Raw genomic sequence first — 27,015 nt, forward strand, 5'->3', positions numbered from 1 at the left:
TACGAGTAGTTCCCCATTTTTCCTCAGGGATAGTAGGGCGAGCGAAACGCGAGCGCTCGCGTTTCGCTCGCCCTACCATCCCTGAGGAAAAATGGGGAACTACTCGTAGTCTACGCTGATCGTGGCCTTTTTGGGACGTTACACATGTCATTGCGTGACGATTGCGTGACAGTTTTAATCGGAGACTGGGTATGAGACTCAAGCCCAATCCCCTACACGCCCACTTTATGACTACTCATGACGAAAAATTACTGCCATTGACAAGCAGAGGTGCATGAGCAAGATGGCAGAACAGGAGCTGGCTGTCGCGGAAGCCCCAAAAAAGCAAACTAGAAGTACTTCTGGCGTGAAGAATTTCCTTGCTGGAGGGTTTGGAGGAATATGTTGTGTGGTTTCTGGACATCCGTTGGATACTATAAAGGTACACTCAAACGAACGTAAATTCCGACGTGACGTGGATGGCCTGAATGAATTTGCCGCACGAATTTTACATATATTTTACAATTTACTTTATAATTCATCTCTTCCACGTTATAGGACACATAAGATAATTTCACAGTTTGTCTTGAAAATATCAAAGGTTCCTTAGGATTGATATTTAGAATGGAAGATTTTTTCTTTGATTTTAATCTTTTGCAAGGGGGCAAAGTCCATCAAAGTTTCACTCAGTAGTAATCTAACCAGTAGCGACCGGTGGACTCGATTATTGCCAATTCCCTTTATGTTTTTTCACATAACCGAGAATATTCATTGAAAGAAATATCTGTATTAAATCGAAGAAAGTATAAACGAATATACTTTTTTACAAGCAAGAGTTTTGGTTTAATATAAGTTTTTAATGTGGATTTTGATTAGTCATTCTTGTTTCAAACGTGGTGAAAATTGGACTTTTTCAAAACGAGTTATATTCTGTCTGCACTCAGCGACTTAACGGCCCAATGGCAGAAATGGTAATTTTACTAATGAACGTTTTATTTACGGTGTTTTAAAATTACGACAGAAAGAAATATTCAGTCGCACTTTTCTTGTTTGAAACCAACCCGATACTGGTAAGGTACAATAGTCGATATTGTTTTGGTCACGCAACATTACTTTTGACACAATCTTCTATTAACAAACTTTATTCACATTTATTCAACAAAGTATAATATATAAAGGTGCAATGCTGAAAAGGGATAATCCTCTTTAAAAGTGCCGCAGCTCCATTCAAGGAGGAGACCCTGTTAATTAAACTGATATACACAGAGAATATACTAATTATATCTAGTAAATCACATAAATATACAAGAAAAAAATTAGGAGAAGTTTATTTTGATTTTGGGAAGTATGTTTGCTGTCCAAGGAAAGCTGAATTATTTATTAGTGTAGTATATTGAATTGAGTTGAGTTTTGATAAAATGATGTTAAATTTGCCAGGTTCGCCTTCAAACAATGCCAACCCCTGAGCCAGGACAGAAGCCAATGTTTACTGGAACCCTTGATTGTGCTTTGAAAACAATTAGGAAAGAGGTGAGATATCACTGTTGCAGTGAAACAACAATGATGTGTTAGTTTGAAAACTCATTGCATAATAATTCATCCAGCGCTCTGCATGCCACTGGGTGTAATTTATTGTGCAACTGCACTATTGGAGGCACTACCAGTCTCATATTTAAAGTAGATCTACAGTGTAAAAGTAATAATAATATTGTTAATCTATTTAGGGATTGTATTGGTGATTGGCCAGCATATGCGTAGAGGAATGGATCTGTTCATGATCAATTATATAATAATTTTAGGTCATGTATTGGTCATGTAGAAATTAAATAGAAAGACTAAGCCGACTTTTAGCCATTTCAAAGCAATTCTTTCAATTAATTAAACATGGAAATGAAAAATATATTCATGGAAAATCCAATAGCATGAATTTCTTCTTGAGAAAATGGAAAATGTTTGAGGAAAAGAATTTAAGTAACTAAGCCCAATGTAATGCTAAGAGTAATAATTTTTGTTTCTTTTATTTTTTTTTCCCTTCAATGTTTAGGCACTTATAGTGTTTTCATTTAAATAATTGAAACTCTTTATATAATTAATGTAATTTATGTTAATAATGATAATAATACTGAATCTATGATTTATGTAGTAGGTGTGAAGGTAAATTAAAAAAATATGCGTAGAGGAAGAAGTTTCTACCCGTTGAGTTTGTGCAGTGGGGTTTTGCTGCCTGGTCCCGCAAACCTTGACCATTTTTAAGACCAAAAGTTTTCAATAATCATTTTCAGACCCAGCCTTTAATATCCATACCTGTTTTCAGATGTGGTCTGGGAAACCATACCCATTTCCAGACCTGGCCTCTAAAATCTATACCTGTTTTCAGACTTCAGACCAAACTAATAATTATTATTACAAAAATCTATTCTTATTTTCAGCTGACCAAAGTGGGTTGAAAACCATACCCAGTTGGGAGGCACGTGCCTCTATAACAGACGAACAAGGGCTCTGTTTTCAAAGTTTGAAATTAATATGCCAATCATTTCAAAAGTTTAACATTCTTTCCCTTCACATCCCCTTCTGAGGCAACCCCTGGGTTTGGACTTTGGAAGATTTGCCCTCCGGGCCACAAAACCATTGAATGCCCTACTGCATGTGATTCATTCCTCTCTTCAAGAACAAATGTTCAGCTTTGAACAGCTGTTCATGCCTTTCAGACAGAGATTGAAGTACATTAATGATACATTTAAAAAAAAACTCTTTTGAGACAAAAGGCAAAATCATTTGAAGACCAAAATTTGCGACAAAATAAGTGATATGATGTTTCGACTACCCATGGCTAGGCATGGTACAGTCCTTTTTTTATTTTTTTATTTTATTTTTGAGGGGGGGGGGGGGGGAGGGGGTGTTGGAGTTTCCATTTTATTGTTGTTGATTGGCACATAAGGCTGGTTGCCTATACATCCAGACCTGTCAACTGATTCAAACTTTGAACCTCTGGCTTTCAGTGGCAAAACCAAGTTGTTAGCATTAATTATTGATCATTTCATTGACAGCTTCGGTGTTTGATGCTGAGTCTTTTTACACAGTTACTGTATCTATACTTCTATTCATATCATCAGTTCATTTTCAGGCAGTTTTTATTTTGTTTATTTACATTTTTTAGTGCTGTAAGTTAAATATTATATTTTTATAATTATAGGGATTTCTTGGCCTTTATAAAGGAATGGCAGCTCCTGTAGTTGGCGTCGCACCAATATTTGCCATCTGTTTCTGGGGATTCAACATGGGCAAAAAACTGCAACTCAAAAATCCAAATGATGACCCAACGTAAGTAAAAATGTCCTGAGATTATTAGCTAGAATTGTCTGCTGTTGAAAACTTTGGACTTTAAATTTTGTGCCAAAATATACATTGAATAACTAAGGCCTGTTCTAGATGCCACTCCACTTATGTGTTGAACCTAATTGATGAATTAAGTCTGCATGGCAAAAGAGTGGGGTCTGAATCAGTTTGGTACAGCAGTTTGAATTTGGTGTGGCAAATATCATTAAGTTTGAAACGTATTAAAAGTTATATTTCCTGTCCTTGGTTGGTTTATTGAAAAAATCCTTCAGAAATGTCCCAAATCTGCCTTTCCCTTGACTGCTGTGACAACAAGTCTAACAAGTATATTCACCTCACTGTTTTCTCTATATTTCTTTTAGTACTAGTTAGGAAAATTTGTTTAAGCATCAAAACATTTCATCTTTTGTGATCACTTCCTTTATTCTCACAACCTGTATGTTTGACAACCAGTGATGTAAGGTAAATTAGGTGCTAATCACTTAATTGCAGTTCAAAGGTGAATGCATTTTTCGACAGCTATTTTCAGATCGTGACCTCAGGATTTTTTGCTGGAGTCTGCACAACAGTTATCATGGCTCCAGGAGAAAGAATAAAATGCATTTTACAGGTAAACTGTCAAGTCTGTCACTTCCAAGTGTTGTTTTATTTACGTGCACAATCAAAAATACACCATGATTAAACACATGAGACATGTAGGGAGAAAACTTGAAGAGTGTTGAAAGATCTTAGAGTGAGGTGAAAACCAGCAGCAAACTCAATGTACAAGTACTGCCATATCTGGGAGTGAAATGCAGGTTACATTGGTCTGAGGCCATACATGGGTTGCAGACGTACAAAGTGTACTGATTTCCGAGTCAGATATGCTTATTGACCCATGGATACATTCAGTGACTGTTTAAGCAATAATTTATTAGGTCTTGCTACTTGTTAAGCTACATGACTGTGAGAATTGTGTTTTTGAATTCCCTAGAAAACACTTATACCCTTGGGTTGGATGGCTGCGTTATATATTTTGTGGACCTTCACATTAAAATGAGAGTTCTTAAAGGGGCAGTATCATGGGAGATATCATGATTTTGGGCAAAAATTCACTAAATTTAAACTTTCAACACTGTGTTAATTAACTTCTAAATCGCTTATTAAAAAAAATGTTAATAGTGATTCTACTGAGACGAAAGGTTGAGCCAAAATGTAGTACAACCAATTTTTAGTGCGTTACGGCAGCGAAAATTGAAAACGTAGGCCCAAGGTTTTCAAATTTGAACCCATTTTTATTTTGGTCATCTACCGGCGAAAATATCCATGGATAGTTTCTTTGCATTCTGATAGTCTTTTAATGGAATTTTGGTCATTATATCTTGGCTGCTATCAACCGAATAGCGTCTTTTCCAACTTTCAATGTGTTACTAAAAATAGCGTGATACTGTCCCTTTAATGGGGTGCTTTTTTAATGAGAAGAGAGAGCCCAATGATTTGGAGTGGGGGAGGATGATATGAAAAGTAAGAGAACATTTTATTTGTTAGTAAAAGTACCTTTCTTCTTTGTAGATCCAGCAAGCCTCCGGAGCAGAGAAGAAATATGCTGGCCCAGCTGATGTCGTGAAAAAGCTTTATAAGCAAAGCGGAATCCGTGGAGTGTACAAAGGAACTTGTGCAACTTTACTTAGAGGTAAGGTTGTATTTGATGTCATTCAGCATACACACAACAGTCCAATATGAACAAAACTCCCATATGTTTAACACTGATCTTAATCTGTTAACTTATTATGTATGTAAATTGTATTTTGACAGATGTCCCTGCCACTGGAATGTACTTTGCTTCGTACGAATTTCTTCTTAATGCATTAACTCCTGCAGGAAAAACGTAAGTAATGTCACATGATGCATCTTACGATATGACTTGTAAGAAATATATATATTTTTTATGTTTACTTGAAATATAAAATTAACATAGATTAACAATATACATGTGTGAAGGGCTTTTGGCATAAAAGGGCTATGTTGAATTTTGAGGTGGCTTTTTTTTTCCAAGGATAATACCAAATTCCAGCAAAAAAGGGGCAGCCTGAGTTTCTCGCGTGAACTGTTGTAGGCCACCATATCCCAAAAATAATAATAAATAATAATAGTTCATTTATATAGCACACACATCCATTATTTTCCCGAGGCGCTGAGGGTTATCCAAAGAAAACAGAAAAAATCCAAAATATGTTGATCATGCAATATTGTGTAGCAAAGGAAAAAGTGGCTGAGGTTTTTGTAAAGCATTGGGAGCCCATTTTGTTGGGTATGGGAAGCAGGAAGCTAACAGGCCCTTCCCTTCCTTCTCACTTTCTCCCTTTCTATACTATCATTGTGGAGCCTTGTCAGTTATTTATTATTTTCATTTTTTTTTATATTCCTGTCACAGCCGAAAAGAGGTTGGTCCTTTAAGTATTCTTTGTGCTGGAGGTAAGTCATTGGAGCACTTACTAAGTTCTGCTTTCTCCACTTAGTTTTAAACCACGCAAAATTGAAAATATCCCTGTATTAGTAGGCACCAACCATAGGAAACCCAAGTATCTTGAGATGTGCAGAACGTATGTGCAGTAACAATAGTAGGCACTGTCCTTAAGCAGTACATTTTTTGCTTTGTTTCAATCTGTAGGTGTTGCAGGTATGATGAACTGGACTGTGGCTATTGCTCCTGATGTGCTGAAGTCCCGATTACAAACAGGTATGACCCACTAGTTGCTGTACCTGATTTTGCTGTTGTAATTTGAAAGCATTTTGGGTCACAGTAGAGCTGAATATTACTGCAATGTCTTTGTCCTATAAAGGTAAGCTTGCATCATAAGTCCCTCTTCTGTTCCAGAAAATGTCCATACCTCCCTCATGGAAGGGATTTTCACAAACACCCCCCCCCCCCCCCTTTCACACACACACAATTTACCTTCATACTTCCCTTTTAGTCTTTTGGTCTTTGAGGACCCCACCCCCCTGGAATTCTCCATCCCTTCTGTGTGTGTCTGTGTCTGTGTCTGTGTGTGTTTGGGGGAGGGGGAGTGGGGATATGGATATTTCCTGGAACTGCATGTTCTATACTACCATTAGCCTTGGTAAAGACAACAACAGTAAATACAGTGATGGAGCTTAGTTGTGTTATAACAAATATATTCGAGCATGTCATGAGTAACTTGAACTATAAAAAAATTCAACTCAGAGTCCTTATTGGTATCTTTCTGTTGCTGAGTGGTTATCCATTTATCCATTTGAATGGCTGGGACCGTGCATGACTGTCTAATGTCAAATTTTAGGCCGATTTTAGTTTTTCTCAAACGTGTCTGAATTTTTGGATGTCCTTCAATTTTGTCAGAGAACATCACTCCCTGGTTTTTCCACTGCAATATGCTTAGCTTTCGACATAAGATGGTTATAATTTATACACTCGGCCTTTCAATTTTTTTCTTATCAAATTTCCTTTGCTAAGATGAACAAAGTTATGGGCCAAGTTCTATTTTGGTCAAATTAAGTCAAATGCTTTGAGGGTGTAGATGAAAAATAGATCAATATCACACATCTGCCTAGCTCTGATAAGTCTATAATTTTATCTTCCAACTAGTATACACTAGGTCCCCATATTTTGTGACATGTTAAATGCACTTCTCCTAACAGTTAATTTTTTGAAAGAATTGTGACGTTTTAAGCCTGGCAAACAAATGATAGATGTATTTTTTCAGTCAGTCATGTGTCTAGATTAATGGACTGGCTCCTACGTCACAAGTCTCCTATAACTCAGTGATAGAGCACCCAAACTAGTAATCGGAAGGTCTTAGGTTCGACTCCTGTTGGGAGAAATCGGATTTTCTTTTTTCGAGTATGCCTGTGTCACTGACTGAAAAAATACATCTTTCAATTACTGGTAACTTTTTCTTCCTTCCCTGAAACAAGTTTCATAAGTTGTTACGTTAAAACACTGCAATAATGAGAAGTAAAATTCTGATCTCTGTTTTTAATGACATTTGTTTTGCAGCCCCTGAAGGGTCTTATCCTAATGGAGTCAGGGATGTTTTTAGACACATGGTAAGCTCTTTGTTTGACGTCGTGTGAAAATGTGTTGTAAGATAAGTGCCAATGGACAGTGACTTCTCTATAATTTAGACACAGCTGGGACTAATTTTGGCTGCCTACCTTAGAGAAGTGTTCATGTTAAAGAGGTGTCTGGTGCAGAGAGGCATCCATCTTTGAGTTCTGTCAAGTTAACAGTTGTTCGTGTTTGCTTTAAAAAGAGGTGTTTTCTCTATCTTAAAGTGGTCTCCATCAGCTCTGAGAGAATTAATTATCTGTCATGGAGGGGTGTCCACTTGAAAGGGATGTTAGCAGTTATAAATACTTGTGATTATCTCACGTTGGTTGTCACTAGTGAAATAAGACAAGAAACAAATGTGTAGTGCTGCTGAGCTCAGAGGGGGGGGGGGGGGAGGGCAAATACACACATGCAGTGCTGCCAAGCTCTTTTGTTGTTTTTTTTATACGGTACTTTGGCCACCTTAACCCTTTCCCGACCAAGAGTGCCATATGGCACAAGATGCAATTATGAGCTCAGTATTTGGTCAATTTGTGTGAAATTTGCACAACCAAAAGATCTTTGAAAGATCTATAAATTGAAGGCATAAAATCATGCCCCCCTCCTATATGAGACTTGTTTTACCACCCCTCAAACTTTTGGATTTTTTTTCTTTGTACGTTAAGGGTCCAGTTGATATCTTACAACAAGCAATGCACTGAGAGCTGTACATTAAGCTATAGTTTAGGGGGATACCCAGTATGTACAACGAATGAGAAAATTTTCAATGTTTTTCTTCTTTCGTTTTGGACTTTTCTCACTCTAATATGTGACCTCCTCCATCTCTGTTGGTGTGATTTATAGCACACCCCAGAAAATACCTTTTAAATGGTATATCACATGTGGTCTCCCAGTTCATACTTAGCGATTTAGAAAAATTCGCCATTTCCCTCGGACGGGAAAGGGTTAAAGAGATTTGAGTGCTGAGGTTTTGTGTGCTGGGCCTTCTTCAGATTCTCTTTGATGAAGGGCCAACACTCGAAACGTCTACACGCATCTCTTCATGGTGGCCAAATTGCCTGATCAATTCTGTTGATAAAACAAAACATTTGTTTCCTGCCCCCACCGATGAAGCAACACAGTTTCTTTAGGAACAAGCCATCTTATCTTGGGTTTATCTCGCATCGGTTCACACTAGTACTGACTAGTGAAATAAAGACACTGAACACAAGTTTGAACCAGGACTAAAAGCTTAAGTGTGAACCAGGCTCTTGTTCGATAATTCGAACAAAAATTGTGTGAACCGGGATGAGATAAGTGGTTAATAATATTGTAAGCACAAGAAAAGAAACTGTTTCCTTTCATATGTTTGTACTTACCGGTATGTCAGGGGTGCCTGTGCTTATATCACAAGTGTGTTCAAACCGTTGTGAGATATTAAGCATAAGCATAAAGCTCAGCAACAAAAGCATAAGCACAGGACAGTCAAAAGTACTGCGCATCTTACACTAGTTAACACAATTTTTCTTTTTCTTTTTTTTTATCACACACATGTCAACCAGGCTTAATAGTACGTCTGTGAACATTTGCGAGAAATACACTTAGCACTCTATCTTGCGTGATATCAATTCCATTTTTTTTTTTTTTTTTTCAGATGCGTGAAGAAGGCGCCGGTGCTTTGTTTAAAGGATTAACGCCAGTCATGCTCAGGGCTTTCCCAGCAAATGCGGTAAGTTTGTGACCCGTTTGTCGAATCCGGTTGAAATTGAAAACTTTAAATGATACATTTAATGACTGTCTTTAAACCAAAACGAGACAGATTGTATCTGACTACCATCAGAAACATAAATAAAGAAGTGAACAAATCAAATGTAAACCAAAGAACACAAAGAACCGATGCTTGTCAGAAAAGTATAGAAATCACACCATCGATGCCTGAAGCGAGGGTAAATGCCGAGCGCGGGGAGAGCGTGGGAAAACATGCAACCAGCGCCAAGCGCGGGAAAACATACAACCGCCTCCAAGCGCGGGAAAATACGCAACCGGCGCCGAGCTCGGGAAAACATACAACCGTCTTCAAGCGCGGGAAAGTACAACCGGCGCCGAGCACGGGGAAACATACAACCGGTGCCGAGCGCGGGCAAACATGCAACCATCGCCAAGCGCGGGAAAAGTTACAACCGCCTCCAAGCGCGGGAAAATACGCAACCGGCGCCGAGCGCGGGAAAACATGCAACTGGCGGCGAGCGCGTATAAAATCTCGCGTAAACCAAATCACGATGTTGTATAAATTTCACTTTATTTCTTTATAAGTTGAAAATTATGACGCAAATGTGAGTAAAACTCTTTTCTTTTTTTTATTTGTCTTCTCAACAGGCCTGCTTCCTCGGATTTGAATTAGCCATGAAATTTTTTGACTGGGTCGCGCCAGACTGGTGATACGGAACCGAAACGTGACATTGAAACACCAATATAAATGTGCGTGGTAACACTATCACGGAATATCCGGTTCCAAGCTGAATATGGAAATCTTTTATTTATCTGTAGCACGAAACTGTCCTTCTTCTGTTTTATATGAACTGCCAAGGAAATCGGAGTCTCGCTTTGACGAATGACGACAGCTTCAACTTCAACTTATTTTTGAGCTTTGAAGTTGCTACTTTCAATGCTTCTTTGAAAGATCGGCTTTGTAATTATTACTTGAGGAATATAATACAGTAGTTTTCTCTCTGTGTAATTTATACGTCACCAATGGCTCGAGAAGTATTTATTCATTGGCTTTGGTTGATATACTTTTAAAATGTAACATTGTTTCATCAAGAACAGTGTGAATAAATGTACTCCATCCTAGAATTTGCACAATCTTAATACTTAATTTGTCAGGCAGAATCTGCCGCCGGTATTGAGTAAACAGAAGCGAGATACAAGTAGAAATGTTTAGGAGATATTTCAGTGCAGAGTAAGTGGACTTGGCAAATAAAAATGAGTTTTCAATGAAATGGGCTGGCTTCATAATTGCGTCCAAAATCAATGACAACAAAATTGTTTTACAAAGCAAGCGTTTTGGGTTTCATTGCTTGCGCTCGCCTACAAAAGCGAGATTGTAGAGTTTATTAGCTTTTATACATCAAGGGTTTCTATAAAAGCAGCGCGCATACATTTTCTCTGAGGGACACCCGTTAAGGTTTGGAATTACCTTAAGTATGGTCGTGTGAACATTTTATAGTTGTGTACTTAGTACCCAGGCCTTTGGTTGAAAGTGAGGCTGGACAACATGATTTACATAAATTATACATTCAGCGAGAGTCCGTAATAGCGGGAATTTATTTGAGTCAAACGTCTGTAATTTATTTAGGGGATTTAGCTGCTGTCCATGTTATAGGGGTGTCCGCAAGGGGAAAGTTGATTGCAAGCAGCAGTGAGGCACGTGTCAAAACAGATTTGACTCCAGCCTCTCTTCCAAGCCAGGTCACTGAAGAAACAATCTATTGTTCTAGCATGTCCAGTCCAAACACAACTTACTCGGTTTCAAAAAATTAATACTTCGATGATTTCTTCCCTCTGGATGGTTACTACGAATATTAACGAAAAGATTAAACAAGTTTTCCATATTGGCGTGCAATCTTGTCGCAAAACAGATTAATTTTGGAAAATTGTTTTGGCCAACTATAATGCACATTTACTGAAGAAACGGTTTTGAACGAGTAATTCAATCCAGCCCTCGCAACTTTTAATCAGGGTTATCATGTTTAGTATCACTCAATGTACTGCTAGTTTTCGCTCGGACTGCAGGTGTTAGCTTTTCATTAATTGGTTTTTGTTCACCGTGTACAATACTCCTTTGAAATCGTTCTTGAGTTTTTTTCTGTTGTTCCTTGCTTGACTCGATCACATTCATGAGCGTGTTGAGCGCAAGTTCAAAGTGGCGATATGGCATTTCCTTGTTATCCAACACGGCCGATGTATTATCCACTGCGTTTAATTCCAGAGACTTGAAATCTATCGGTGGTAGAGAAAATCCATGGAGATTGTGATCATCGTTCTTGTTGCCAGGAGATGACAAGCTATTTGTTGTGTTCCTGTGTTTCCTTGCCTTTTTCCCCGTTCGTGTAACTTTCTTTCTAAAAACGTTGTCTTCGCTGAAACTTTTTCTTCCAAATCCTTGCACATCAAGTTCCATGTCGATTTGTTGGCATTTCTCTTCCGCCATCGATGTTTTCTTGCAATTCATCTTCGGTAAAAAGAATGGCGGTCGTTTAGACTTGCTGTCTGCGATGTTTAAGACTCTTTTTTTAAAGATTTGTACGTCTTGGAATAACACATTGTATTCGCTTATTCTCGCCATAATTGATCACTGCAATGTTTGCCGTAATATCTGCACAGTTCAACAGAACTCTTGTGCTGCGCTGGTGAAGGAAATCAACCACCAGTCCATCTTGGCTGCGGATAAACGCAGAGACATTTGTATAAGTCTGGCGTCAATTGGTTGGCAATATTGACAGAGTGATTAATTTCTGCGCCATCAACAGAAATAAAATATTCATAGAGTGTAGCACTGCTCACTTCTCTGTCGACCGGACGCCGTGGGATTCAAAGAAGCCCAGAAAACTGTATTCACCGCACCAAACTCCTCTTAATATGAAGTCAACCTTAATTGCCAGGGACTCGGTGAAGCAGTGATCGAGTTACTCGTTAATTCCTTTATTCAAGACGGATCAGGAAAAGGAATAATTTCGGTATTATACGCGGTTTCTCTAATCCATCTCTAAACAAAGGGAGACAAATTGCTCTAGTAGTGAAAAACAAATTATGACAACTGGTTTATTGGCGCTTGCTTAAGAGAACCCGCGCCCTTTGTTGAAACGACTGGTGGGTGTGATATACTTTTAGTACTTAGCGAAAACTTGAGATGTACTTCACTTTACTTACCTAGTTTATGTTAAGTGGCTTGTGTAATGAAGTGCGAGTAAAAACACTGCTCCGTGTCAAAGTTGTTTACCCTAAAGTCTGGTTGTGAATGAAAAGAATTTTAATGTAGAATGGATCGAAATTGTACTTTCATTTAACCCGAATGTCAGGAAAGTGTCTTAAGGTATCTTTAGAGAGACATTTCATTAAATAACTGAATTGTAAAGCGGGCGAACTAATTACAGTAAAACAACATTGTTTCCCATGAGGACTAAAATACAGACATCAAACCCATTAGCTACAAGAGGAAAAAGTTTAAAGTTAAGGGATTGTGCCTGTCACAGTTTGATGAAAAGGACTAAAAAAATTATCAACAATCTCTTTACCAGTTTGTCTTTCTTCCTATAGTTGTTGCTGCTCATCTGAATGTAATATAAAAGGAATTAAATGTGCAATTTCCGAGTGGCTTTGAACCTCATTACGAAAGCGAGGCTACGTGCAAAGCTTTTCATGTGAAAATTAGTTTTGTCTGCACGTGAAGTCTGTGCGTGAAGCCTCGCTTTCATAATGAGGTTTGCGTGCTGACGTTTGAAGCGTCAGAATTCGTCAGAATTTTTTTATTCGCTTTGAGGAAGGGCTAACGCTCGAAACGTCAGCACTCGAATCTCATTACGTAGGCCAATTAAAGTTGATAAAACCAAACATTGGTTTCGACTCCCCACCGACGCAGCACCACGGTTTCTTTAGTAACTAATCCCTCTATCTTAAGACAGAACTGTCCGCGTTTCTATGGAATTTATAACTTCGCTCGATAAGCGCGTTCGGGTCTGGGAACGAGGCTGTCCATAACTACAGTCGAACCTCCCGTAAGCGACCACCCAACATGCCAAGATTTAATGGTCGCTTACGGTCCTTACGGGAGGTGGTCGCTTACGATAGTCGAACCAGAGGGAAGCTCTTCCAGGAACAGGTCCGACACATCTATTCGAATAGAATTTATTGCATGCATTTTCCTAGTTCCAATACGAGCAGTGCTAGGTTGTCACTCAAAGTTCCGCGTGAACTCTGAGTGGTGTAGTGCATACGGCGAACATAGAGATCAGACCATGGGTCAAGTGGTCGCTTAAAAGAGGTTAAAGGGAACGACAAATTATAATGCCGTCACCTCCAAAAGTGGCCGCGGTCGCATACGAGAGTTTCCGGCTATGGGCCTTTGACTCGGAAAACTTTGGTGTTTTGGATATGGTGGTCGCTTATGGGAGGTGGTCGCTTACAAGAGGTGGTCGCACATGGAGGTTCGACTGTATTGCATATAGCATTGAGCATGTACAGAACCGCCTACGAATGACTCTTTCTCCCGAGTGAAGAACGAAAACGACAGAACTTAATCTCTAATTTTACACTAGGTGAAAATGCTACGGTTTCCTTGATATTATATAGGCGAACATGGAAAAATACTATCGAAAATTTCTCCGCCATGAATGAATGCACAACTCAACTTTTTATTAGTTTTATAGTCGCTTCGAAGTGAAAAAACAAAACAAAATGAACAAAAAAACGACTTCTCGAAGTATCAAAACATTGAGGGCTAGAACTTCCGCAACGAGAATTTTTTCGAAAAGACACATAGTCTTCAGTGGAAGAACAGAAGTATTTAGTAGTGAAACTAAGAAATAAATACATGTTTGTTTAGAACTATCTCTGTCATCTTAGGTCGAGGTTAAGACATTGTAGTCTTCCCGTTTATTAAAACTGGTAACCATGGCATATTTCTCCCTATGTAAACTTCTTCAAACGAGTTATCGTGAACTCGTTCTTTTCGTCTGTGGGCAATGATGTTCGTTCGTTTAGAACAGCTATCAGTAAAAGTCAGTTTCCTGTTCTCACTATCATCAATCCTGGGTAGCCTGTTCTCTACCCTAGCTTTTGTCACGACCTTACGTTCACCACCAAACCCTTTGGTTGAATGAGTCGGTACAGAATTCTTCTTAATTCCAGGAAGTACAAGTTTATCTTGAAATAAAGTTCTTTGGCTTGAGGGGCTTTCGTCCTCAAGTGTTAACGTTTTGATGACATAACATTTCGTTCTTTCATTGGTATTTTTTTCAGGATCCTTGGATTTCGTTACTCCATCAGAGAAGCCTTCCGTTTTGTCTAAAGTATCCTTGATTTCTGTTCTATCGCTGCTCGATTTCAAAATCCCATCAAGTTTTTTGTTCTTTTTTGTGTTAGTTGGTTTTCCCTCGAGATTCATTTCGTCCAAATCATAAATCCCTGCGAAGGATAAGCTAAGGGCCAGCTTGTTTCGACCTTCGGATGTTACAGTAATATTGTCATTTTGGATTTTATCGTTTGTTTTTGTATCAAGTATCGAATGCTCGATCACACGTCCTCCATTCTCAAATGTCAATTGCTTGCGGTCGAGTCTTCTTTCTTTCAATGGCGGTAAAGACAGTTTATGCTGACCTTTGCTCACATGCTTCCTGTCTTCTTCATATTTCCCAAAAGCAGTTTCAGAACCGTCATTTTCCTTCCTTGTTCTCTGTCTAAGCGAAGTCCTTTCGTATAAACTATAAGGGTCTGCACAAATAAGTTTCAGTCGTACTTCGTCCGGTACAGGTTCCGCGTTGTCTTCTTTAGTTCCTTTCAGATTAATTTCGTCTTCCTCTGTTGAACTCAGTTCTTTAGCGCGTCTTTGAGAAGTCTTGCCTTTCTTTCTTCGCCGTTTTCCTCGATTATTTGTCATGAGGACAGATGTTTCTGTTCGCTTTGTGCGTTTCAAATTTATCCCTGATACTCGAAAGAGTGCAGCCAATCAATCACTGACAAGGTAATAAGGCTTTCTGTTTTATCACTTAATGGCTCGCCGAGTGGATTAGTGATGTGCAGAATATCTTGGTATAAACATCTAATTGCTTCACCTCTTTCAAATTGCGTCTTTTGTCTTGGCTAGTTTTAGTCTAATTGATCCGTACAATGGTGCATTTTGAATACAACAGGCCACTGAGAACCATTCCATCAGTCCCAAAAGGTTGATTGAATAATTAAATTCAACACCATCCCTTCATATTGAAGTTACAACTTGAATGCACGTCACCTTGACTTCGGTTTCCCACACAATCAAAGTCGAAGTGAAGAAGAGTCAGCAGTAGCCATTATTAAGGTTTTTAGTCGTTCTTTCCGTTCTTCTCGCTGTTTTGCCGGCTTTCGATAGCAACGTAAACACTCTTATTCCTCCGTTTACTCACCGCGTTTCGTTCGTATTAAACTAAACGTGCCTTATCGCAATGCTTTGACTGGTAATCGAAGACTGTGTTTCCGATTGGTAAAAGTACAATTGGCTTTGCTTCGAGGTCAAGAGAAGCGACACTAATCAGTCATTACGTTAACTCCAATAATCCAGCGACACAAAAGAGCTGAGACACTGAATAAATAGTTTGATCTTTCATATGGAAATTAGCATTACAACAAAACTCCATGACTACAGCTGCAGAAACATCGATTTAAAAACGTGTATAATGGCGTGCACGGTTTGTATCTCAACTAAAATCATCGACAATCTGCCCCAGGCCAAGTTGATCTCCCAGTTGAACTTTTAGTTGAACAAGTTTCACTAAAAATGCAGTTAAAACGAAGATTTTTGTCTTTCGTGGATGTGATGGAATGTAATAGCATCCTAGCAGAGTTTATGAAGCGTTGCAAGCAAAATCTCGAATAAGAGTTGTGACTCCTCAAGGTCGTGTCGAAAGGGATGGATGCAGAGTTCACTCCTTTTTTTTTTTTTTGATAAGAACGTTAAGGCTGAGATAAACTAAAATTTAGAGTCAGTTAAGAACGTTTTTACTCCAACCAAATAGTTTTAAAATGAACAGTATAAATACGGATAAAATAATACATGAAAAATCTAGTCTATATTGTCAAATTAACCCAAATACTAGGTGTCTTAGTGACGTCTGCATAGATTCATTGAAATATTATAACAGATAAGTTAAGAACATCTTAAGAACTTTTCAGGCTCAAATTGCCAACAATAATATTATAAGAATGTTCCAGCCTCAAAGACGTTCTTATAAATCCTCTGTGCCGTCGTCAGTAAAAAAAAAAATCACAGAGCGAGTGTCGTTATTATATGATTATATAAAAGATGAATGACTCTTGGTCTCACGGGCATCAAAATAACTGCAGCTGTCCTTTATAGGGAAATACCAAGCTGGAGATATGGAGACATCGATGTCTTGCTGTTCAGAATGCGATAAAGGGAGATGTTCCAGAACGTTTTGATATTTTTAGAACCCCTTTAAGAAAATTGCATAATTGTAATACTAGAAACGGTTTTCTACCAAGACTTCCTAAGCCGCGAAAGGAATGGGGAAGATGTACTACATACTTTAGAGCTTTGAACGACTGGGCTTTCCTGCCTAACGAATTAAAAAGACATATGCCTGACGCGATTTTTAAAAGGAATCTGAATAAGTTTTTATGTGATTTGTATTAGGTTAGTTGTCTATATTTTTATCGTATGATTTTAATTTTTATTGTTACCTATTTTTATATCTTATTCTAGGGTTTTTTTTTATTATTATTTTGCTTGTTTCAATTTTTTTTTATTTTAGGGGACCCCTCCGAAAACCACTTTTTAGTGATGGAGGCCTCCTCTTGAAAGAATAATTACATTTTATTATCATTATTATTGTTATTATTATTATTATTATTATTATTATTATTATTATTATTATTATTATTATTATTATTATTATTACTCAAGGAGAGTTCTCGACATTGAGCATGGAACATTTACACCTTTGGTCTTCACTACAACAGGCGGAATGGGCAATGAATGCTTGAGATACCATAGTCTATTAGCGGAGCTGATTGCTATCAAGAAAGGGGAGCAATATGCCAAAACCATGTCATGGATCAGGAGCCGAATTTCATTTGCACTGTTAAGATCTGCACTCGTCTGTCTTAGAGGTTCTAGGACATTACGAAGAATTCAACGTGACATCAAGAACGCGGACATTGACATTGAAACTGCAGAAGGGGCCATTTGAGAGATGCGTATTTTGTTTATTTTTTTTTTCTTTTCTTTTTATCAAGTGAAACTATTTTAAGATGCCGAATTTTATTTTTTTTAAAAACTTCATGACATTTGTTTTTTTTTTCTTTTTCTTTACAAAAACATTGTTGCTTAAAATATTATCTTTTTTTAATCGAAATGAAATGTGAATAGGTTTTTAATAGCTCTTTTTTATATACTTTTAACTTGTAAATAGCAATTTGTGTGGAATATTTTAATAGAGAATTTTCATTTTTAATTATTATTATTATTATTATTATTATTATTATTGTTATTAATTATAGAATTCAATATGATTTGGAAAGGTATATCCTTTTTTTGTTCAGGATTTTCCCTAACCGTGATATTCGCAGCCTTGCTTTCTTTTTTTTTTTTTTATAGTTTTTGCTTGTCAATTTATTGCTGGTCAGATCCTTTGCTGCAGAATCCGGTGTTTTCGATTTTATTGCCATGGTCCTTACAAACGCAGTTACTGGTTTTCTGTTTTGGAGCCGGTTTCAGGGAGTTTTGGCCGCGCATAGAGGTGCCGCCGGATTTAATGGTCCTTAATGAACCTAAAACTTCTTCACTGCTCATATGTAGACGAAGTTTGCGGCGTTACCATGTTACGACGCGGCATCTTGTAAGGAGAAGTCCTAGTCTGGGAGAAGTACACCTATTTCTCAAGGTCTGAGGGTTCAACATGCGAGGGAAAAGAGAGATCTTGAGACTGATGAGGTTAGGAAAAATAGATCAAATGGAAAACTGATTGTATTGATATTAAAATAAACGTCAAAAAATTGTCTCACATCACTTACGAACTTTCCTTAACTTTCACCGTTTATTGAAATGGAAACCCCCTAACTCAGTGAAGAACAATTTAATTTAAACAAACCATTGTACATTAATTTAAACTGCAAATTTTCCGCAAGTGGTAGAGCACCAATTAGCATCGATATTCATGCAAAAACGGAGAACCTTCACTAACTTATACAGGTAAGACACCTCACTTTGAACGGCAAACTGTTCTCCAAAAAAAATTCATTACCTTGTATGTCTGACAATCATTATCCTTAATTTATTAGTTTTAAAGCCATTATTAGAATGCAATGAAAGAACGTGCAAAACGTGAGATGCTTGACAAGAGAATCGATCATGCTTCGAGTTTTGTCAGGAACCGTTTGTCATCAGACCCAGTTCGCAAATTTTTAGCGCGGAGTTGACTTCAAAGGTGTGAAATATGGCTCGCAATAGCAATCTCGTCCCGAGGATGTTCGCGGCATTCAAGACCGCGCGCGTTGGCAATTCAGGCTCGGGGGAAGACGTTGCTGTTACAGTGTTATACATGGGAAATCCGGTGTCAAATAATATGGATCCGTAAAAATTTCATTTCTAAACCAAGTCATATACTAGTCGAAAAGTTGTACAATATACGGTGTTGGTAATTTCCCGATAACAGGCGGCAGTCCATTTTCTCTGGTCTTAGGTGAAGGATAACCCCTCGCGCTTTCAAATGTACTTGGCAGCAATCTTTCATCATACACCTTGCTTTTTGTGCAAACTAACGGTAAAGGCGGAGGCGCTTTGAAGCTTGTTAACATGCAGAGAGATGTCGAGAACGAATATGTGAAATAGCTTTGGACATGCGGAGATTCCTTGCGGAGATTCCACAAAAATTTCTCGCTCGTGTCTAATTTAGAACAGTTTGCAACGTTACAAAGTAGCGATCTTTTGTGCAATTGTTTGTTATATGAAGAACTTGAAGCTAATTTCAAACGTTGTTTACGTTCGGTGTTGCAATCTTTTGGGCTTTTCTCTTCCACTTGTCTCAACGCATTTATCCTTCTATCCTGTCGTTTTTGAAAGGATTGGATGACTTCCGTTATGCTTTGTGTCTTTGCGATGTTTTGGCCGCTGTTACCTCGATCAATGTTGTCTAACGTTTCAACGTTTTTACAATGTTGTGATAATTCTACTTCTTTTACCTTCGCGTCTGTTATTTCGCTCAATTCTCCAGTTTCTTTGTCAAATTCTCTCCAATATTCCAATGGCCGCGAAAACTGAACTTTCCTAGTTTTCGCTTTCTGAACAAGCGTGTCACTGTTTGTTTTCTCGTCCATGAAGCTCGTACGTCCTGAAATATAATCGCTTTCCTTCATGCTCATCGATGACTGCTTTCTAATCAGTTGCTTCCTTCAATATATTTTCAGCATCAAACGGAAAGATGAAGCGAGCCGCCAAATTTCACTTTTCGAAAGCCCTTATAGCAAAAAAGCCATCATTAGGATAGCGTTTTGCGTGCTGCGAAGAGACGTAACAATTATTTCTCAGTAAAACAAACTTCCGATGACGTTTATACAAGTTTGCAAAGCTCTATTTACTCGTGTTATACCGTGCGATAGCCTGATGGTGTTTATATAAGGGCATCTGGAAACTAGTGGCAGTTAGATGAAATACAGCTTGTCAGTGTCCTCTACCGTACGACTGAAAACGAATCCTGCTTTCATCAGTTCAGAGACCTCTCGCATACAATTAACTTTGTTTCAATTTAATGTCCTATAGGTCATTTCCGCTGGATTAAATGATATGTTTTCTTTCTTTAACAGCTTGAAACCGCCGGGAACTCATCTGCGTAATCCCTTTTTCAGCTTTTTTCTTTAAGAATTTGTGTTTTACCCACCGCATTGGATAACGTATTGTCTTTTACTTGCGTGAGTGCAGGTTTGAAAAACTTAGCTTGATGACACCACACGTAAGCAACACTTTTGTTGTTTTTGGCGCAAAAAGTGATTGAGAAAGCAGGTTGTTTCCTCCAATTTGTTGAATTCGATGTGCCAAGCGAAACGCGTTGATAATCTTAAAACTAAGCCAAAAATATTTTGTGTGAAATTTCAGCCTTGTATTCGACTGCAAAATCTTATGCTATATTTTTATTTTGCAGTTCTTTTCAGTACGCCGTATGGCAAACGGCCGTTTGGCTTTAATTATATTAATAAAACTCAGCAAACCCAACGCTTTACATGTTCCAAGAGAGTCAATGTTTGCACAAAACGATCGCAGCCTGATAATTGTTTTCACTTTTCACAAAATGAAGGATTGCTTGGTATTTCATGGATACTTTTGAAATAAAAAAAAATGCTATTTCAAAAGGTTTACTACGAAAACTTCTTTTAAAACAGCTTGGTAAAATAGAGACAGGAAAATCTGAACAATACCTTTGAAGAACAGTCGAATTAATTAAAATGGAAATTTCCTCCCAATTTAAACATCGTAAGTGTTTGTTTGCAGCAAACGCAGAGGAAATTTGTTCATTTGATGGAGTTTTTCAAATATAAAAGATTAGTTTGTCTACGTGCCAACGGGTGCGTTCGGTCAGAACTGAAGGCTTACGCAAGCTGTGATCGGATTTGGCTAGACTGCCTACAATAGAATGAAATTTTTCCTGCTTTAAAACTTGATGTGTCTTCTTTGATAATGTGACAAACCACGTGTTTAAGATAATACGACAGGGGCCCTTGAATACGACCATATATGGCAGCGAATTTTCTTTGTATCAGCTACAAATAATTAAGCGTTCTCGGCGATGGTTGATTCTCCTGAAGTTTGAAATAAGAATTAAAAACAATTAGCCGTATTGGAAATGGCACGACTTTGAGTACAATTCGTGACTAATAGGTACGAGCGGTGTTTTAAAAGTTCTCGAAAGTGTAATTTGTGCAACGTTTTGTTTATATAAAGTATCTTAAACAAAATTTCCAATTGCCGACTGCTATTAAGGCAAGTGGACCTTTCAGCATCCCTGTAACCTTGCTTAAAGCATTAAAACGGGTCATATCTTTTCCTATTGAGTTACTTTACTATTTTCCTTTGCAACTGGCAATGTCCCTGATCAATTTAAAGAAGCAAAAGCCAAAAGCTATACCTATGCATAAAAAGGGCTTGTTCATTCATGGTCGAGAAGGGAAGACAACCGTTTGGGAGTCGGGAACTCTCACCTTTGGTATGGCAAGAACTCCGCTAGTCACGTGCCAATTTTTCCTTCTTGTTTTTGAGCCTGTTTACAAGAAGAGAGGGTAAGAGCTATGGTTACCCTAGCAAGAGAGTCCTACTACTCTCAAATTTCTTCTTTTTTACGCGACGTGTCGCCATGGTAACCCTGCCTTGTCAACGCACTGCTAGGGATAACTCGCCAACTCGGGACATTTTCTTAACTTGTTTCCGGACCCTTTGAAAAGTTGAAAAGAGCGGTCAAAATGGCGCAACGAGTCAATACCACCATTGTTACCTTCCTTCACCCACAGAAACCGAAAATGTTTCTGGTGAATGGTCTACAAGCCAATTTTATAATTTTCTACAATTTTCGCGCGCTTAACGCTTTGTAGTATAGTTGACCCGAGTAATAGGGTAACCCTACCTGAGAAAAATTTGGTTATAAACCAGGGCTATCTTTAACCCTCATGCTACAGTATCTCTAAGCACTAGGCTTACCCTCCCTCGTAAACAAGCCCTTAGTTTTATTCACCCTTTCTTATTCTTTTTTAGGTCAAACTACTTATCAGTCTTTTATATATATTACATTATTCTTCTTTAATTGATTGTTATCATTATTTTCTTAATTTCATTCTAATTAATTTTAGTTTAATTTTTAGAGGGTCCGCGTTTTACAGACACCCTAAAACTCTTGTTCACGGAAGATGAAAAACGAATGACAGTTGTAGCGTTCTTACGTACCACAAAAAAATGTTTCTTAAGTCAACCTGCTCTAACATCAACCGTAAGAAATCTAACCCCGAACTTAAGTATTTATAACCCCCAAACTTAAGAAATCAAACCCCCGAACGTAAGGATGTACAAATCCTTACGTTCGGGGGTTAGATTTCTGTTTGGGGGTAATAAATCCTTACGTTCAAGGGTTAGATTTCTTACGTTTGGGGGTTATAAATCCTTACGTTCGGGAGTTAGATTTCTTACGTTTGGGGGTTATAAATACTTACGTTCGGGGGTTAGATTTAGTTACGTTTGGGGGTTTATAAATCTTTACTTTCGGGGGTTAAATGTCTTACGTTTGGAGGTTACAAATAATCCTTACGTTCGGGGGTTAGATTTCTTACGTTTGGGAGTTATAAATAATTACGTTCGGAGGTTAGATTTCTTACGTTTGGGGGTTATAAATCCTTCCGTTCGGGGGTTAGATTTCTTACGTTTGGGGGTTATGAATCCTTACGTTCGAGAGTAAGATTTCGTACTTTGGGGGTTAGATTTCTTACGTTTGGGCGTAATATTTCTTACGTTCGGGGTTTATAAACCCTTACTTTCGATGGTTAGATTTCTTACGTTTGGGGGTTATAAATACTTACGTTCGGAGGTTAGATTTCTTACGTTTGGAGGTTATAATTCCTTACGTTTGGGGGTTAGATTTCTAACGTTTAGGAGTTAGAATTCTTACGTTTGAGGGTTATAAATCCTTACGTTCGGGGGTTAGATGTCTTACGTTCGGGAGTTAGATTTTGGGGGTTAGATTTCTTACGTTTGGAAGTTACAAACTCATACGTTTGGGGGTTAGATTTCTTACGTTTGGAAGTTACAAATCCTTACGTTTCGGGGTTAGATTTCTAACGTTTAGGGGTTAGACTTTTTACGTTTGAAAGTTATAAATTCTTACGTTTGCAGGTTAAATTTCTCACGTTTAAGGGGTTATAAATTCTTACGTTTGGGGGTTAGAAATCTTACGTTTGGGGTTTACAAATCCTTACGTTTGGGGGTTATATTTCTTACGTTTTGGGGTTATAAATTCTTACGTTTGGTGGGTTAGATTTCTTACGTTTGGGGGTTATAAATTCTTACGTTTGGGGGTTACAAATCCTTACGTTTTGGGGTTAGATTTCTTACGTTTAAAAGTTAGATTTCTTACGTTTGGGGGTTACAAATCCTTACGTTTCGGGGTAAGATTACTTACCTTTGGGGGTTAGATTTCTTACGTTTAGTGGTTATAAATTCTTACGTTAGAAGGTTAGATTTCTTACGTTTGGAGGTTCTAAATCGTTACGTTTGGGGGTTAGATTTCTCACGTTTGAAAGTTACAAATCCTTACGTTTGGAGGTTATAAATCTTACGTTTATGGGTAAGATTTCTTACGTTCGGGGATTATAAAATCTTACGTTTGGGGGTTACAAATCCTTTCTTTTTATGGCTTAGATTTCTTACATTTGGAGGTTATAAATTTTTACGTTTGCGGGTTAGATTTCTTACGTTTGGGGGTTAAAAAGCCTTACGTTTGGGAGTAAGATTTCTTACGTTAGTGGGTTATAAATTTCTACGTTTGGGGGCGACAAATCCTTACGTTTATGGGTCGGACGTCTTACGTTTGAAGGCTACAAATTCTTACGTTTGGGGGTTAGATTTCTTACGTTTGGAAGTTATAAATTCGTACGTTTGGGGATAAGATTTCTTACGTTTGAGGGTGATAAATCATTACCTTTGGGAGTTAGATTTTTTACGTTTCGGGATTACAAATCCTTACATTTAGGGGTTAGTTTTCTAACGTTTGGAGGTTATAAATCCTTAAGTTTGGGGGTTAGATTTCTTACGTTTGGGGGTAACAATCCCCTACGTTTAGGGGTTAGATTTCTTATGTTTGGGGGTTATAAATTCTTATGTTTCGGGGTTAGATTTCTTATGTTTGGGGGTTATAAATTCTTACGTTTACGGGTTAGATTTCTTACGTTTGGGGGTTATAAAATCTTACGTTTGGGGTTGAATTTCTTACGTTTAGGGGGTTACAAATCATTACGTTTCGGGGTTAGATTTCTTACGGTTTGTGGTTATAAATTTTTACGTTTGGGGTTTGAGTTCTTACATTTGGAGGTTACAAATCCTTACGTTTATGGGTAAGATTTCTTACGTTTGAAGGTTACAAATCCTTACGTTCAAGGGGGAGATTTCTTACGTTTGAGGGTTATAAATTTTTATGTTTGGGGGTTGGATTTCTTACGTTTTGGAGTTACAAATCCTTATGTTTGGGCATAATAATTCTTACGTTCGGGGGTTACATTTCTTACGTTTGGGGGTTATAAACCCTTACTTTCGATGGTTAGATTTCTTACGTTTGGGGGTTATAAATACTTACGTTCGTAGGTTAGATTTCTTGCGTTTGGAGGTTATAATTCCTTACGTTTGGGGGTTAGATTTCTAACGTTTAGGAGTTAGAATTCTTACGTTTGAGGGTTATAAATCCTTACATTCAGGGGTTAGATGTCTTACCTTCGGGGGTTAGATTTTAGGGGTTAGATTTCTTACGTTTGGAAGTTACAAACTCATACGTTTGGGGTTAGATTTCTTACGTTTGAAAGTTACAAATCCTTACGTTTCGGGGTTAGATTTCTAAAGTTTCGGGTTTAGATTTCTAACGTTTGGGGGTTAGATATCTTACGTTTGAGGGTTATAAAATCTTACGTTTGGGGGTTATAAATTTTTACGTTTGGGGGTTTCAAATCCTTAGGTTTGGAGTATATATTTCTTACGTTTGGTGGTTATAAATTCTTACGTTTGAGAGTTAGATTTTTAACGTTTCGGGGTTACAAATCCTTAAGTTTGGGGTTTAGATTTTTTACGTTTGCGGGTTATAAATTCTTACGTTTAGGAATTAGATTTCTTACGGTTCGGAGATAGATTTCTGACGTTTTGATGTTACAAATCCTTACGTTTTGAAGTTATAAAATTTTACGTTTGTGGGTTAGATAACTTACGTTTGAAAGTTATAAATTCTTACGTTTGGGGGTAAGCTTTCTGACGTTTAGGGGTTACAAATCCTAACCTTTAAGAGTTATATTTCTTACGTTCGGGCTAACAAATCCTTAGGTTTAAGGTTTAGATTTCTTACGTTTGGGGGTTATAAATTCTTTCATTTGGGTGTTAGATTTCTTACGTTTGGGGGTTATAAATTCTTACGTTTTGGGGTTAGATTTCTTACGTTTGGGGGTTAGATTTCTAACCTTTGGGGGTTACAAATCCTAACCTTTGGAGGTTAGATTTCTTACGTTTGGAGGTTATAAAGTTTTTACGTTTAGGAGTTAGATTTCTTAAGTTTGGAGGTAACAAATCCTTACGTTTAAGGGTTAGATTTCTTACGTTTGGAGTTTACAAATCCTTAAGTTTGGGGGTTTGATTTCTTACGTTTGGGGATTAAAAAGTCTTATGTTTGGGGGTTAGATTTCTTACGTTTAAGAGTCATAAATTCTTACGTTTGGGGATTAGATTTCTTACGTTCGAGTGTTATAAATTTGTACATTTTAGGGTTAGACTCTTTACCTTTAGGGGTTACAAATCCTTACGTTAAGGGTTAGCTTTCTTACGTTTCGGGGTTACAAATCTTTACATTTATGGGTTAGATTTCCTACCTTTGGGGGTTAAAAATCCTAATGTTTAGGGGTTAAATTTCTTTCGTTTGGAGGTTATAAATTCTTTACGTTTAGGGGTTAGATTTCTTACATTTGTGGGTTACAAATCCTTACGTTTGGCGGTTAGATTTCTTACTTTTCGGGGCTACAATTCTTTCGTTTGGGGGTTAGATTTCTTACGTTTATGGGTTAAAATTCCTCACGTTTAGGGGTTAGATTTCTTACGTTTGGGGGTTATATATTTTTACGTTTGGGGGGTACATTACTTACGATTGGCGGTTAAAATTTCTTACGTTTGGGGGTTAGATTTCTTACGTTTGAGGGTTATAAATTTTTACGTTTGGGGGTTAGATTTCTTACGTTTTCGGGTTACAAATCCTTACTTTTGGGGGTTACATTTCTTACGTTTGGGGGTTATAAATTCTTACCTTTGGGGGGTAGATTTCTTACGTTTGTGGGTTATAAATTCTTACATTCGGTTGTTAAATTCCTTACGTTTGTGGGTTATAAATTCTGACGTTTGGTGTTTAGACTTCTTACGTTTGGGGGTTACAAATCCTAATGTTTGGGGGTTATATTTCTTACGTTCGGGGTTTACAAATCCTTAGGTTAAGGGTTTAGATTTCTTACGTTTGGGGGTCATAAATTCTTACGTTTGGGGGTTAAATTCCTTACGTTTAAAGGTTATAAATTCTTACGTTTGGGAGTTAGCTTTTTTACGTTTAGGGGTTATATTTTCTTACGTTTGGGGTTTAGATTTTTTACGTTTGAGGGTTAAGATTCCTTACGTTTAAGGGTTAGATTTTTTACGTTAGGGGGTTACAAATCCTTACGTTTGCGGGTTAGATTTTTTAACCAGTGAGGGTTACAAATCTTAACGTTTAAAGGTTAGATTTCTTAAGTTTTGAGGTTACTAATCCTTACGTTTGGGGGTTACAAATCGTTACGTTTGTGGGTTATAAATTCTTACGTTTGGGGGTTAGATTTTTTTAAGTTTGGGGTTACAAATCCTTACATTTTGGGGTTAGATTTCTTACCTTTGGGGGTTACAAATCCTAACGTTTGGGGGTTAGATTTCTTACCTTTGGAGGTTACAAATCCTTATGTTTGGGGGTTAGATTTCTTACGTTTGGGGGTTATATATTTTTACGTTTGGGTGTTAGTTTTTTTACGTTTGAGGGTTATTAACTTGTACATTTTAGGGTTAGAGTCCTCAAATCTTTACGTTTAGGGGTTAAATTTTTTACGTTTCGGGGTTACAAATCTTTACGTTTGGGGGTTAGATTTCTTAC

The 27,015-nt window shown here is 37.7% G+C and overlaps 4 protein-coding genes across 5 annotated transcripts; 1 reads left to right on the forward strand and 3 right to left on the reverse strand.

Moving 5' to 3' along the window:
* The first annotated feature begins 248 nt into the window (after positions 1–248).
* LOC146451747 (mitochondrial carnitine/acylcarnitine carrier protein-like) lies at positions 249–10,362 on the forward strand. The gene is made up of 11 exons (XM_085098787.1): positions 249–421; positions 1,417–1,509; positions 3,173–3,300; positions 3,835–3,925; positions 4,867–4,987; positions 5,110–5,182; positions 5,729–5,769; positions 5,966–6,034; positions 7,331–7,380; positions 9,018–9,092; positions 9,740–10,362. The coding sequence occupies exons 1-11, from the start codon at positions 275–277 to the stop codon at positions 9,800–9,802; spliced, it is 951 nt and encodes a 316-aa protein (XP_084954913.1). The 5' UTR covers positions 249–274; the 3' UTR covers positions 9,803–10,362.
* A 716-nt stretch (positions 10,363–11,078) lies between these two features.
* Positions 11,079–12,740, reverse strand: LOC146451748 (uncharacterized). 2 transcript variants are annotated; one of them, XM_085098790.1, is made up of 2 exons: positions 12,658–12,740; positions 11,079–11,803 (listed from the first exon to the last, which is right to left on the reverse strand). In XM_085098790.1, exon 2 carries the CDS (start codon positions 11,706–11,708, stop codon positions 11,094–11,096), a length of 615 nt encoding a protein of 204 aa, XP_084954916.1. In that variant the 5' UTR covers positions 11,709–11,803; positions 12,658–12,740; the 3' UTR covers positions 11,079–11,093. The 2 variants fall into 2 exon arrangements, with proteins under 2 accessions (XP_084954916.1, XP_084954914.1); XM_085098788.1 differs by lacking the exon at positions 12,658–12,740 and adding an exon at positions 12,293–12,398.
* Positions 12,741–13,757: 1,017 nt separating this feature from the next.
* On the reverse strand, positions 13,758–15,563 carry LOC146451749 (uncharacterized). The gene has a single exon (XM_085098786.1). The coding sequence runs from the start codon at positions 15,015–15,017 to the stop codon at positions 13,992–13,994; it is 1,026 nt and encodes a 341-aa protein (XP_084954912.1). The 5' UTR covers positions 15,018–15,563; the 3' UTR covers positions 13,758–13,991.
* Positions 15,564–18,201: 2,638 nt separating this feature from the next.
* On the reverse strand, positions 18,202–19,838 carry LOC146451750 (uncharacterized). Its single transcript, XM_085098931.1, has one exon. It carries the CDS (start codon positions 19,490–19,492, stop codon positions 18,737–18,739), a length of 756 nt encoding a protein of 251 aa, XP_084955057.1. The 5' UTR covers positions 19,493–19,838; the 3' UTR covers positions 18,202–18,736.
* Positions 19,839–27,015: the final 7,177 nt, after the last annotated feature.

This window comes from Pavona decussata, unplaced genomic scaffold (assembly GCF_977016875.1).
Source record: "Pavona decussata unplaced genomic scaffold, jaPavDecu1.1 SCAFFOLD_386, whole genome shotgun sequence".
Classification (NCBI taxonomy): Eukaryota; Metazoa; Cnidaria; class Anthozoa; order Scleractinia; family Agariciidae; genus Pavona; species Pavona decussata.

Bases quoted from the DNA above. Each gene is read 5' to 3' on its own strand.
- LOC146451748 (XM_085098790.1), bottom strand. From the start codon at position 11,708: ATGGCGAGAATAAGCGAATACAATGTGTTATTCCAAGACGTACAAATC.
- LOC146451750 (XM_085098931.1), bottom strand. From the start codon at position 19,492: ATGAGCATGAAGGAAAGCGATTATATTTCAGGACGTACGAGCTTCATG.
- LOC146451749 (XM_085098786.1), bottom strand. From the start codon at position 15,017: ATGACAAATAATCGAGGAAAACGGCGAAGAAAGAAAGGCAAGACTTCT.
- LOC146451747 (XM_085098787.1), top strand. From the start codon at position 275: ATGAGCAAGATGGCAGAACAGGAGCTGGCTGTCGCGGAAGCCCCAAAA. The intron at 3,301-3,834 runs GTAAGTAAAAAT...ATTTTTCGACAG, and splicing joins AATCCAAATGATGACCCAAC to CTATTTTCAGATCGTGACCT. The intron at 5,183-5,728 runs GTAAGTAATGTC...TTCCTGTCACAG, and splicing joins TTAACTCCTGCAGGAAAAAC to CCGAAAAGAGGTTGGTCCTT.